This window comes from Hakea prostrata, chromosome 2 (genome assembly GCF_041222555.1).
Source record: "Hakea prostrata isolate BN-2017 chromosome 2, UWA_Hpros_2, whole genome shotgun sequence".
Classification (NCBI taxonomy): Eukaryota; Viridiplantae; Streptophyta; class Magnoliopsida; order Proteales; family Proteaceae; genus Hakea; species Hakea prostrata.
In genome coordinates, this window is record NC_142601.1 from 11867725 (window position 1) to 11880689 (window position 12965).

General features: G+C 38.7%; 1 protein-coding gene across 4 annotated transcripts; it reads left to right on the forward strand.

The window, feature by feature from the left end:
• Positions 1-218: 218 nt before the first annotated feature.
• Positions 219-8406, forward strand: LOC149023750 (uncharacterized). 4 transcript variants are annotated; one of them, XM_089144251.1, is made up of 6 exons: positions 219-702; positions 869-1014; positions 5421-5484; positions 6579-6989; positions 7075-7281; positions 7741-8406. In XM_089144251.1, the coding sequence occupies exons 4-6, from the start codon at positions 6732-6734 to the stop codon at positions 8053-8055; spliced, it is 780 nt and encodes a 259-aa protein (XP_089000377.1). In that variant the 5' UTR covers positions 219-702; positions 869-1014; positions 5421-5484; positions 6579-6731; the 3' UTR covers positions 8056-8406. The 4 variants fall into 4 exon arrangements, with proteins under 4 accessions (XP_089000377.1, XP_089000376.1, XP_089000375.1 ...); XM_089144250.1 differs by lacking the exon at positions 5421-5484; XM_089144249.1 differs by lacking the exons at positions 869-1014; positions 5421-5484.
• The last annotated feature ends 4559 nt before the right edge of the window (positions 8407-12965 follow it).

Consider the following 12965-nt stretch of genomic DNA (forward strand, 5'->3'; position numbering starts at 1 on the left):
GGTATCAATCAGAGACATTCGCGCTTAATAAGAAAAGCCATCGTATGACGTGTTCGCTATCCAATCAAAAGAAGAGTTTAGTAAAGAGCGGATTTATTGGCGAAGGAAACGAGACACGCTATCCAAAATGCGAAAAGCCAAAATACCTGATATCTTAATACCGCTGCCGCGTCCATGGTTTCTTACACCCACCCTTTCGGTGGTAGTCCTACTCGAACAATTTTTCTACACGCCCCAGTTGGGATGCTGGGATGGACGTGTTTGCCACGTCAGTCTCCGCAATCCCAAGACGAAATCATGTTTAGCCATGTCAGACATGAATTAGCCACGTAATCTATACGTGTGTTCTACGTGTTGTGCCGGGCCTGTCCAGATAATCATACTGAGAAAGACACTTCAGCAGGGGTATGGTTTCGTCCCTGAAACGGGCATCATGGAATCAGATCCTATAATGTTTAAATATGTAGAGCAAGATTCTGGTCCGTCAGCTAGCAAGTAACGATGCAACAACGTTTATCGTTTCTCAATTCTCGCTGCATTTTTTAGCTACTGTGGTCTTCGGACCAATGGTTATACAGGAATTAGTGTCAAAACGTCGATTTCATCGAAGCTGGCTGAGTTTCCTATCGATTAGCTTCTGTGCAAACTATTATTTCCAGCCAATTTTAATGGAGCTCGAAGCCAGCACAACAACGGGCATTGGTTTGTGTTCTTCTCTCTTTCTCTGAAATTTCGATCAGGCTGTGTGATTCAAATGTTTCTTTAGCTTCTTGGATCTATTTCGTGTCGTTCTTTTATTCTGTATGTTTCTAATTTGATTATTTCCTCTGAAGTCGGATCCTTCGTGGTTTGAATTGTTCTTTTTCAGTTGTATTTGGAATGAGCAAATGTGTGTGCTGAACAGAACGACAACGAGAAAGAGAATCCACATTTTTCTTGTACAGTGAAAATGGTGTCTGCCGATGATTTCTTACTCTAATTCCTGAGAAGGCCTGGAGTTTAGTATTACGTTTGGTAAATGAGGACATTATTCACCTCGTTGATCAATCCCCTTTGACGAATACAATTCCCCTGTGACCTGGTTTTTGGATTTGTTTCTTCAGTGTATCTGTGATTCCATAATCTTCTTGCAAATAGTGGTCTCTTGGTGGCTATGACTGGTGGGAGAGATTTCAATCATATGATCAACCCAGCCAGGCTACCATCAATGGAGTTTTTGCGACTCCATCTTCAAGTAATAGGATAGGGATGATGCATTTATTGACTGTTTCCTGTGCATGATAAAATGGGGATGTGGTCTTTAATAAGTGGAAAGTAAGAGAGTTTGAAAATAACTTACATGAAATTGCATAGGTTATTTGTGAAAGCAAAGCATTTCTTGTAGATCCTTTCTTTTGCTCATATATTTTATGGAAACGTTCTTTTATTTGAGAGAAGAAAAAAATCCACGAGGAAGAGGGGGATCACAATAATAAGTGGTTGTGATGCAAATCCTGCACCTATTTCAGCTTATTTCCCTTAGAATCAGTCTTTAGGTTATGGGCCTTCCACCCTATGGGGTAAGTTGTAATGGAACTCCTTGGAGGACCCAAAATAGGGATAAATAGGAGCATAGGGATTCTTGAGAAACAAGTACATCTGAGGCATCCAGGTGGAATCACCAAAGGTAGGTCACACATGGTGGATTCCGGCAAATGCTTCACATCCATACATGGTGGATTTAGGCTCAGTTTGTTAGTTTATTTCATATTTTAGAGACTGAACCTGTTCAATGTTGGTTTGAATTAAGTTAGAGTTAGTTGGTCAATTTAAATTAGGGTATGAACCTTTTTATTGTAATCCCCTTTCATACTCCCAAGCAAATAGCAGGAGTTGTGTTATGTTTTAAATATAATTAGTTATCTTTTTCAGATTAGGTATTTGTAATTGGCTGATTGTAGCTGTATTTATACCCTCATCATGGGAGAATAAAGTAAGACTTGAGTAGCCAATTTTTGCATTGAGCAAACTTAGTCTGCTGCCTCCTTTCTTTGTGAGAGCTAGTTCTCTGGTTTTATAGTCTAGACAACCGAGTTGCTGGTGTTTAAAGTCCTGGTAGCTGATTGTACCTAGTGTTTAAAGTCCTAGTGCTGCTTCCCCTATTGTTTAAATCTAGAGTGTGGGCATAAGGTACTTGAAATCCTTTCTTGGCTGTGGAATCAGCCTTTGAATGTGATCTGCCATTACAAGCTGCAGCTTTGGGAATTGTGTCACTTGGTAAGGAGATCTCCCCTCCCAATCTCCTTTTCTTTACCCCATTAAATTCTGATTTTGTTTTTGGAGACCCCCCCCAATTCATTAGGGATCCTTCCACCTACTGTGCATGTTAAACGTGCGTGACGAGGTCAACCAGAGGGAGTTACACTTTACCATCTATTGGACAGGAGTAGGGACTTGTGACAGATCCATAGGGAAAATAGCTGGCAGTGAGCAATGCAGAAAGAGCTGGGACCCCTTGAAGCATCATGACTCTCGGATGTTCTCTCAGATTGGATTAGATTAGATTATAGGCCTGGATAAGAATTGGGAATGTGTTGTGTCCCAGAATTTGCACCCAAACCTGATCATACTCAGGACTAAGAGCTGTCAAAAAAATCATACCCCCATTCTATTTCACTTTCTTTCTGAAAAATGCCAACATCAATGTGGTGAATCCTGGGAAGAGGGTTGTAAAATTTCATTTGTAGCCCAACAGAAGTGAGGTCACTGTAATATGCAGAGAGAGACAATTCCCTCTGAATAGTATTGAACATTTTGACAAATCACATAGATCTGGACATAGTTCCCTGTTTCAGAAGAAGTCTGGCAAACAACACCCATAATTCTTAGCAAAATTTAATAGGACAAAGTTAGGACTGGTAGAAGCCTCCATGGATTTCATAAGAAAAGACGTCTCAAAACATTGCTAGAGGATCATGTGGCAGCAGTAGCTTGGTCTGTAGGCTTAGGACTGTCTGTGGTTACAAGGCCCTCATAATGATGTCCATGGAGAGTGAAAAAAACAGCGTCAAGACCATGGGAGGTAGTTCCAACCATTCAACTTACTGGGGCCTGGTAAAAGAGTATTGGAGTGCCCAAGAGTTGTTTGACAGACCAAGTAAATGTCCCTTAGCTTTCCCAGAGTATGGTACCCCAGTACAAAACTGGTGTTGTCCCCATGATAATTCAGAAAACTTAAGGTAACATAAATCATAGTATCCTTCCACAACCAAGAGTAAATTGGGAAAAAGATGACATCAGGATAGAAGCGAGGCAACAAGGAGGGTTGCAGCAGTGGCAGCAATGGTGAGAGGGAAGGTTGCCACCTACGGCATGGAGGCACTGCATCCCAATGGGATCATGGTGGAATGGTCATAGAGACTAAGGAGTCTCAGTGGTTGGCAAATATAGTGACTGAGAGAAAGATGGCTTTGACCTTAGTGTATGGAGGGGGGTAGCCTGAAAAACCAACAAATTAGATTTACATTGTGCAGAGGTCATCTACTATGCTAGATGAGGATGAAGAGCCTTTGAGGAGTGGCACTGGTGAAGATGGAAAAGAAAAAAGAAAACGAAAGAAATTCAAGGATTTTGGGCTATGATACCAAGTTGATTTCAGAGTTGAGAATAATTCTGATTTCTCATCATAACAACAGAGACCTGCTTTATTTATAATGACTTGCATCCCAAGGGCAAAATAGCTAACAATGACAAATAACAATAATAATAAAACCCTAAAGATACCTAAAGTAAGTAAGAACTCCAATTCTAAGGTTTCCAACAATTTGTTGACAGTACAAAATTAAAAGAAAGAATGAGGAATTCTAAAGGGTATAAAATTCAATATGAAATTGTTCAATGCTTTTAGTAGCGTATTACTAATTTGTTGTGAAAAATAATTGGCAAAGTTCACACCACATAGGGTATTCGCCCGTTGACCTAACAACATAAATAAGAAAAGAACAATCAACAAAACTACATATTATGAACTTAGGGAGGAAACTGCAATGAACAAATAGATTGCATAATGTTTAAATTAAGCGTCCTTCAATGTGTGTTTTTCTGAGTTCTGAGTCAGAGTAAAGTGATTACTATTGTGAAATCAATTTTAAATGTGTGTTTTGTCTGAGTTCTGAGTCAGAGTAAAGTGATTACTACTGTGAAATCAATTTTAAAGGATCATTGTATACATAGCGTAGGTCTTGTATCTAACATGGCCTCAAACAAAATTGATTGGAGGGCAAGAATCCATGTGGCAGACCCCATTTAGTTGGACAAGGTTTATTGTTGTTGTTGTTGTTATTATTGAACCAAATCCTTTTCCTCCTTTCTCTCCGGCTCCTACTTCCTCTCTCCCTCCCCCTCCACTGCCCCCCTCTCTCCTGCCAACTGTTGTGAGCCCTCCTCTAATGCATCCACAGATAAAATATCTTCCAGTAAGGAGTCTAGGAAGTTATAGGATTACTATAGAAGTATAGATGAGAGAAGTTTTGCCATGTTTTAAAATGTTCTTGCATTTGAAGTGTGGAATTATCCTAGAGCTAGAGTAACAGGGAAAGACCACCTAAGCTAACAGGTCACTATGAAAGTTGTAGTATGCAGTTGCATAACAGGCTTAACAACAGCTCATGATTCTCACCCGTACTGTCAAGTTTCTGTGTTACTTGTTCTGAGTTTGTTATTCTGGTGTTTTAATATGGTTTAATGTTATTGATACCAAAAAAGCTTTGTGAAGACAGAAGACTTGTTGGTACAAGATATAGCCAATTATAGAAATGTTAAGGCTCCTCCTTAGATTAGCCCTCTAAGCTAACTTACACCAGCATTTTTCTGAGACAGGCAGGGGGTGCAACAAGTGATGGGCAAGGGTGTGCCGTGGGTAGTGGAAGAGACAAAAGGAGGTTGGAGGTGGGGGGGGGGTAAGCAGAGGGAGCGGTAGCGGAGGGAGATCCAGAGGGGAGGGTGAGGCCGTGAGCATAAATCCTTTTGATGCCTTCAAAACTGCATCAATTAGTGTTTTTGAGAATTAATGTTAAAGTTGTAGGTTCTCTCTCTCTCTCTCTCTCTCTTAGAGAATTAATGGGAGATATTCATGTTAGGATGACCTTCCTCTTAGAGAGGACAGAGAGAACTTAGTAGATTTGTTACCTTTTAAACAACTCTATATATACAGTAAGAACTCAGAGGAACTACAATTGGGATTTGTTGCTATAATTAATTATTTCAACAATCTTTCATAAGTCCAATCCAGCAATTAGCATTTAAGTGTGTGAATGCGCAATACACACGTGGCGAAGCCATTAACTAGTTTTTGCAATTGGTGGTTGCCGAAATTAAGGACTATAATATCTACCAGTGCATACGTTTCAAGCAAGATGATTTTTGTGACTTCTCAATGCCAGGTTCTCTGCCTTGCTTGCAAACTCTGCTAATGGAGACAATAGAGTTGATATATGATTGACAAAGGTAACCAAAAGTCTTGGATTAGTTGTACTCGTGCCTGAAACATGTTAGTTTTAGAGATGATAGTTCAATGGTTCTCTTGAAAATAAATAACAACTTAATGCTAAATAGAGGATTATATACTATCAGCTACGTATTGGATCATTTTGTAGTATGAACACATAATGGAATATGGCTTCTACTTTTTTCAAAATATGCTTGTATTGTATATATTTCTGTATACATCTATTCTATTCCAGTTCAACTAATGAAGCTTGAAGTTTGATTAGGTGCTCAAAAGGCTATAAAGACTCTGCCCAGCCCCATTGAATGGCATGACTTAATTCCTGATGCATGTAACACATTCTTTTTGAACATCTAGCTGGCCCTCTAGTAATAAGAGTCCTTCTACCTTGGAATGGGTACCTGACTAACAAAGAGAAAGGTGAGAGATAAACTTAGAGGTTTTAATGGAATAGTTATGTCATCTGGAAAGGCAAAGGGATTCACATTTGTCGATACCCCACATAAACTTTGGTCATGATAAATCTGAAAAAGAGAGAATTATCTTGGCAGCTGATATCTGAAACTCTTGAGTACTACACCTCCATCTGTCTGAGTTGAAGTAACCATACGATTCTTTTTTAATAAATCCAGAACTGACAGAGGAAAGGAGCAAATGGTTGGTAAGAAATTCATGTTTTCTCAATCCAGCAGACTCTCTAAACATATCTGATGGGAAACAGTAAGACACTAGGAAAATCAAATACGTTGTCAAACTTCTGAATGTGCTTTTTCACTTGATCTTCTTTTTTTTCTCTTTCTTTTCTTTCTAAGATGAATATTTTCTCTTTTATTTATATTGAAAAGTCACCTAGCTTCACAATGAACTGTTAATTATGAAGTAAAGGGGCATATGCAGGAACCCTATTTGCAATCTGGAATATTTTGTTGCATCTATAGTTGTCTGCAATTTTGCTTCACAGTGGAACTAAGATGCTTGGTTTCTTTGTCCAACTTTAGGCATAATATTGTTATTGATGTGTTAAACTTCCTTTATTCTGATTCTTTCTGCTGAAAAGTAACCCTTTTGTCTCACATTGGGAGTTGTGATACAGGCGCATAGAGCACCTCCTGGATATGTTTTTGTAGTTTGGCTAACCAGAGGACCTGTCTATGTTGTAAGAATATCCTTTGACCTCTAACACTAGGGTGATATAGTCGCTTTGGAAACTTGAAATCATTCCCAGAAGCAGGAGTGTTTTCTACAAATGTCACTCCTGTCAAAGTTACGCTGCATCACTGTAGATGTCACTGGCACCCTTCTGGCTTACAAAGGAGAACTCGGTGACTACTACTGCATGGCAGCCAAAGCTGTTGGACTGCCATGTCCAGATTATAAGCGCATGCATGAGGGCTTCAAAGACGCATATACTGAGATGGCAAGACAATATCCTTGCTTTGGTCATGAAGCAAAAATGCCAAATATCATCTGGTGGAAAACATGTGTGAAGGATTCCTTCGTCAGGGTAAATATGTTTTACAATCCTTGGATCATTGTGCTCAAGTATTATCTTACCATTTCTGTGAATATAAATCTGTTTGTGCTGACAGGCAGGGTATGATTATGACAATGAGACATTTGAGAAGGTATTCAAGCGCATATATTCAGTTTTTGGATCCTCTGCACCTTATACCGTCTTTCAGGATTCCCAGCCATTCCTGAGATGGTTACGTGAACAGGGGATCATTGTTGGAATTGTCAGTAATGCTGAATATCGGTATCAGGATGTTATTCTTCCTGCATTGGGTCTGAACCAGGTAAAATATGTGTTTGTCAACGCATTACGTAGTCTGAAATCAATTACATCTATTTGCTTGTTGTATTTTAGGTTTTCTTGACTGAAACTTGATACATGTTTGAGAGTTGACAGGCTCTTGAAATGATTCATTGAATGAAGGTTATAACCTGATTGACTTGATTGAAGTCATTCGATTTTATATCATTTAGTTAAGACTGAATAATTTAAAATTTCCTATGCATCCTTTTTGTTTTTATGTCTGTTCTATTAGAGATTTAAAAGCTGAAGAAACCACCTTATCTATCCATTTGTAACATTTTCTGATGGCTAAGCACCATCATATGTTTGTTCAAGAATGGCATGTGAACAACCTGACTTCCTAACTGAGTTGGAACTTCGAGCAGTTATATCTTTTTAATATATGCCTGTCATTGCAGCATTCTGAGAAGTTTCATTTGTATGGTATTTGCTCATTCAGGGATCGGAGTGGGACTTCGGTGTGTTTTCTGGCCTAGAAGGCGTTGAAAAGCCAGACCCAAGAATCTATAAGATTGCACTGGAAAGAGCTGGAAATGTTGCACCAGAAGAAGCCTTGCACATTGGCGACAGCATGCGTAAGGATTATCTTCCAGCAAAGAGTGTGGGAATGCATGCACTGCTGCTGGATAGGTTCAAGTCACCTGATGCTGACAGTTGGAGGAAATCTGGTGCCGTCGTGCTTCCCGACTTGGTGGCTGCACAAGCTTGGCTTTCATCAGAGGGGGAACCTCATTGCGAGAATGCCTATCCTTAAGATGGTAAATCGAAGAGGAACCTCATTGCGAGAATACCTATCCTTAAGATGGTAAATCTCTGAAGGATGAAGTCATGATCACAAACACTAGTCAGTTTCCTGCTAAAATGTTAACAAAATATTTACCTTTAGTGGTAATTCTTAATCCCCATACACAAAAGTCTGGCAAACCCTGCTGGTAGTTTGATTTTACTTGGTTTTTCATTTATTTTCAATTTCATGTTTTGAATTGCACTTGGATCTTGCCTCTGTACTTTTTGATTCAATACAATAGACAACTTATACATTGACCCTGATGTGGAAAATAAAGATGATTCTCAGAAATATTTGACCCTTATCTTATTCTCAAGAATCATTTTTCTTGCACTCTTTTTGAGCACACATGTTGAATGATGTCTGAATAGATCATTTCTACAAGAAAGAAAAGCGTGTTTAAACTAGGTGCGGGAAAAAAGTAAGTTTGCGGATTATATGATGCCTTTTAGGTGTCAATAAGAAAATCCCCATATATGGATACATGTAGATGTGTATTTATGGGTAAAATACCTACTTTAAAGACGAATAAATGCATCTGAGAGAGAGTTTGTTTGTTGGTGTGTCCTATTATTCATACTTCATCAAAGGGAACTAAGGAACTTGGTAGCTCTAAAAGATGACGCAAAAAGAGTGTTGCAGAAATGCAGCCCTATGCAATGAAGTTCAAAGACAAAAATGGCATGCAGATGCCAAGGATCAGACACTAAAGTAGGAAGGCAACTCTAGCCTACAGCAGCGCCCCCCCCCCCCCCCCCCTCTCCAACACACACCAAAAAAAAAAAGAGCCGTGAACTTAATTATGCTTGAGATGGCGTCTCAAGTGCCATCAAAGGTCAGCTCAGTTGGTAACGACGAGTGCTTCCCAGTAGGGAGGTCAGGGTTCAATCTTTCTTGATGGTATACGTAATAGCCCCCACCTCCTATAAAGCACATTTAAAAGGAAAAAAATAAAAGAGAAGGAGAGATGGACTGGATCAGACTCCTTTTGTTTGCCTAGTTGGGAGTGATACAATTAGATGCCTGGAGTTAGAACCGAGGATATCTATATCCCCACACCAAGAGTTTCCACCCAGACGATATAAGGAATGCTATCTTAATTTAAAATATGGATGCTTTCTTGATTTTATTTTGAGCTTCCTGTTGTCTCTCAATTTGTTACGTATGGAAACCTTAATCTGTGAAGCTTAAGCCAGCTAACTCTGGTTCTCTACAGAAGTGTTTTACACGTCCTTCTGTTGTTTCTGTCAGAGGCTTGGATCTATATTTTCTTTCTGTTCTCCATTCTTACTTGTAATTATTAGTGGTTGAATGGTTCTGAATTTCTCACATTCTAGTCAGGTGAACATTTTTCTGTTTATTTTATTAACAAAGATTCTGGCTATGATGATGCCTTTTACTCGTTCCCATAACCATATTATAGGTATTAGTTTTCGTGTTCCACTTTAGGGTGATCTTGTACAGGCTTCTACGATATCTCTAAAAATATTTGGGGGTCTAACCCGTGGAGTTAGTTCCTGGAAATCGGTGTTATCCGAAATTTTACACCAGAAGTTCATCATCACCTGTTCATTTTTCAATAAACAGTAGCTTCCAGTAGTGACAAATTTGTTCTGGCCAAACTCCTAACCTGATTTGGGTGATCATACATAACCTTTTACTCAGTTAGTGATAGAAAAGTGTTGGGAGAACCAGTGTGGGTTTATCTGGGACTGGGTTCCAAGTGGAATGTTGCACAAGAATCATTCTGGAAATTACTTTTTATTTCCAGGCTAACTTCTAATTACATGATTGTTTCCACCCAGCAAGTGGCCTGTGGTCTTTGTCGTGGGTTCTCTTTTTCTGTATGGAGGTTTCTGTTGTTCAATCTTATAGGGTAGACCTTTTAGCTGTGCCGGCTGCTTAACCCCATACCTAATGCAACTTCAGGTTACATGATCATTTCCACCAAAGCATTAGCTTGCTTTGAACTATTGAATTGGCAAGTTCCAGATTGAAATCATGATCTCTAAATTATTAGGAAATTAATGTTGAATTTCTTTAATCCTATTTTTAAGATGGTACATCTCTAAACTATGAAGTCATGATCACAAACACTAGTCAGTTTCCTGCTAAAACGTTAGCAAAATATGACCTTAAATAGTAGTTCTCAATTGCCATACACAAAAGTCTGGCAGACTCTGCTGCTAATTTTGATTTTACTTTGTTTCATTTATTTTCAATTTCATGTTATGAATTGCACTTTGGAGCTTGCCTCTATGCTTTTGGATTCAAATCAGTAGACATCTTATACATTGATCCTGACATGTGGAAAATACAGATGGTTTACCGTTGTCTTATTTTTCAAGAATTATTTGTCTTGCACTCCTTTTGAGCACACTTGTTGAATGATGTCTGAATAGATCATTTCTACAAGAAAGAAAGAAAAGCGTGTTAAAACTAGTTGTGGGAAAAAAGTAAGTTTGCAGATTGTATGATGCCTTTTAGTGGTGGCAATACAAAATCACATATATGGTTACATGTAGATGTGTATTTATGGATAAAAAAACCTACTTTAAAGATGAACAAATGCATCTAAGAGAGAGTTCGTTTATTGGAGTGACCTATAATTTATACCTTAGCAGAGGGAACTTAGAGGCAGCTGGTAGGTCTAATAAATGATGGAAAAAGGGAGATGCAGAATGTGGTCTTATGCAATGAAGCCCAAAGACAAAAATGGCATGGAGTTGCCAAGTTTAGAGGCTCTTAAGGGAGATGCAGAATGTGGTCCTATTGGACTTTGACATGTAATAGCAGGATTCCTTAGTAGGCCTAAAATATCTGCAGAAGCCCTAGGTGATGGTGATGATTATTCAAAGATCTGTTGGTTTTGATGTAGATTTAGCCAGAGTTCTAAAGAAAAATGATGAGTCAAATACTCAGCTGTGGAGCTTGACTAGTTGGGAGTAAGAGAATTGGATGCCTGAAATTCTAGCCGACAATATCTATATCTTCACATCAAGAGCTTCCACTCAAACAATATAGGGGAATGCTACTGTAATTTAAAATTTGGATGCTTACTTGATTTTATTGAAGCTTCCTAAAGTCTCTCTATATGTTATGCATGGAAACCATGATCTGTGAAGCTTAGCTTAACTCTAATGCTCTGCAGAAATGTTCTAGACGTCCTTCCCTTGTTCATGCAGAGGCTTGGATCCATTTTTGCTTTCTGTTCTCCATTCTAACTCGTAGTTATTAGAGGTTGAATGGTTCTGAATTTCACACACTTTTGTCAGGTGAACTTTTTTTGATGCCTTTCACTCGTCGACATAACCATATTATGGGTGTTAGTTTTCCTGTTCCACTTTAGTGTTTATCTTCTACAGGCTTCTGTGATGTCTAAAAATACTTGGGGGTTGAACCCGTGAAGTTTCTTCTGCAAGTCGGTCTTACCTGGAAATTTCCTCCAGAAGTTCATCATTACCTGTTTTTTTTTCTTTTCAATAACAGTAGCTTCAAGTAATGATAAATTTTTTCTGGCCAATCTCCTAATCTGATTGTGGGTGATCATAACCTGTTACTCTGTTAGTGATAGAAGATCCAGGGAAAAATAATGTATATGATATCGGAAGTGTTGGGAGAACCAGTGCAGGTTTTATCTGTGACTGAGTTCCAAGTGGAATGTTGCACAGGAATCATTCAGGAAATTTCTTTACATGATTTACATGATTGTTTCCACTCAGCAAGTGGCCTTTGGTTTTTGTTGTGGGTTCTTTTTTCTCTATGTAGGTTTGTGTTTATCAATCTTATAGGGGAAGACCTCTTAGCAGTGCCGGCTGCTTAAAGCCATACCTACTGCAACTTCAGGTAACATGATCATTTCCACCAAAGCAGTAGCCGGCTTTGAACCTACTGACTTGGCAAGTTCCAGATCGAAATCATTGTTAACAAACGATTAGGAAATTTATGTGGGATTTCTTTAATCCTATTTTTTTTGGGGTTCCCATGTTATGAAATCAATTTAATTCTTTTGTTCATTGGAATGTGGGTGGCATTTTCATAATTCAAAAAGGAAAAATGTGTGCGTCATCTTCATTATGCTGTGTGAGGTATGAACAAAAAGAAATGTTGTGCAAGGTTAGCAAATTCCTTTTTGTAGCTTAGTGGGTGGACTTCAGCATTACATCCATTGACTTAGCATAGATGAAGAAATCAGGGTCAAGAGATACAAAATGGTAGCAAATTCCTCACATCTAGTAGTTATCTGAAGATCATCAACCCATCATATCAAGCTCTCTGCTTCATTAGGGAAAGCTGTCTTTCACTAAGAACCAAGTCATGGTTGTCATGGATCTTCAAATTGTCTAACAGAAATCTTCAAATTTAAACGCCATTGTGTAGTTTCCACTTGTTACTTCTTTAAGTAAAGCGTTCCCAGCTTCCCAGACTCAAATTGATAAAAATCCAGAAGGTTTACTGAGTTAAGATGATTGACATTAACCCTTGTTGATGTTAAAGTTAAAAGTCCAAAATGGTGGCCCAAGGGCACCACTGCCGTTTAGAATATCACACCTTCAATGATTGTAGGTTAGGATTTCCTGGTTCTGTTTGTTCATAAAAGTGAAAAAAGAACAAATGTTACTTTCTGAATTTTCTGATAATTATATCTTGAGATGAACCATCGCAATCTTATTTATTAGCGAACAAATGCAGATGGTATCTCTCTCAAGAATGGGATCTCTCTCAATTCTTGAGCCCACACTAGAACAGGACTACCCAGTCCCTGGATTTTGCTTATTGTCCTGAACCATTTAGCGCGATTTTGGGCCATTGAATTGCACAACCGCTGGTTTCTCAACAGTCGAGACTAAATATTCTATCGAAATCTCGACTCGATG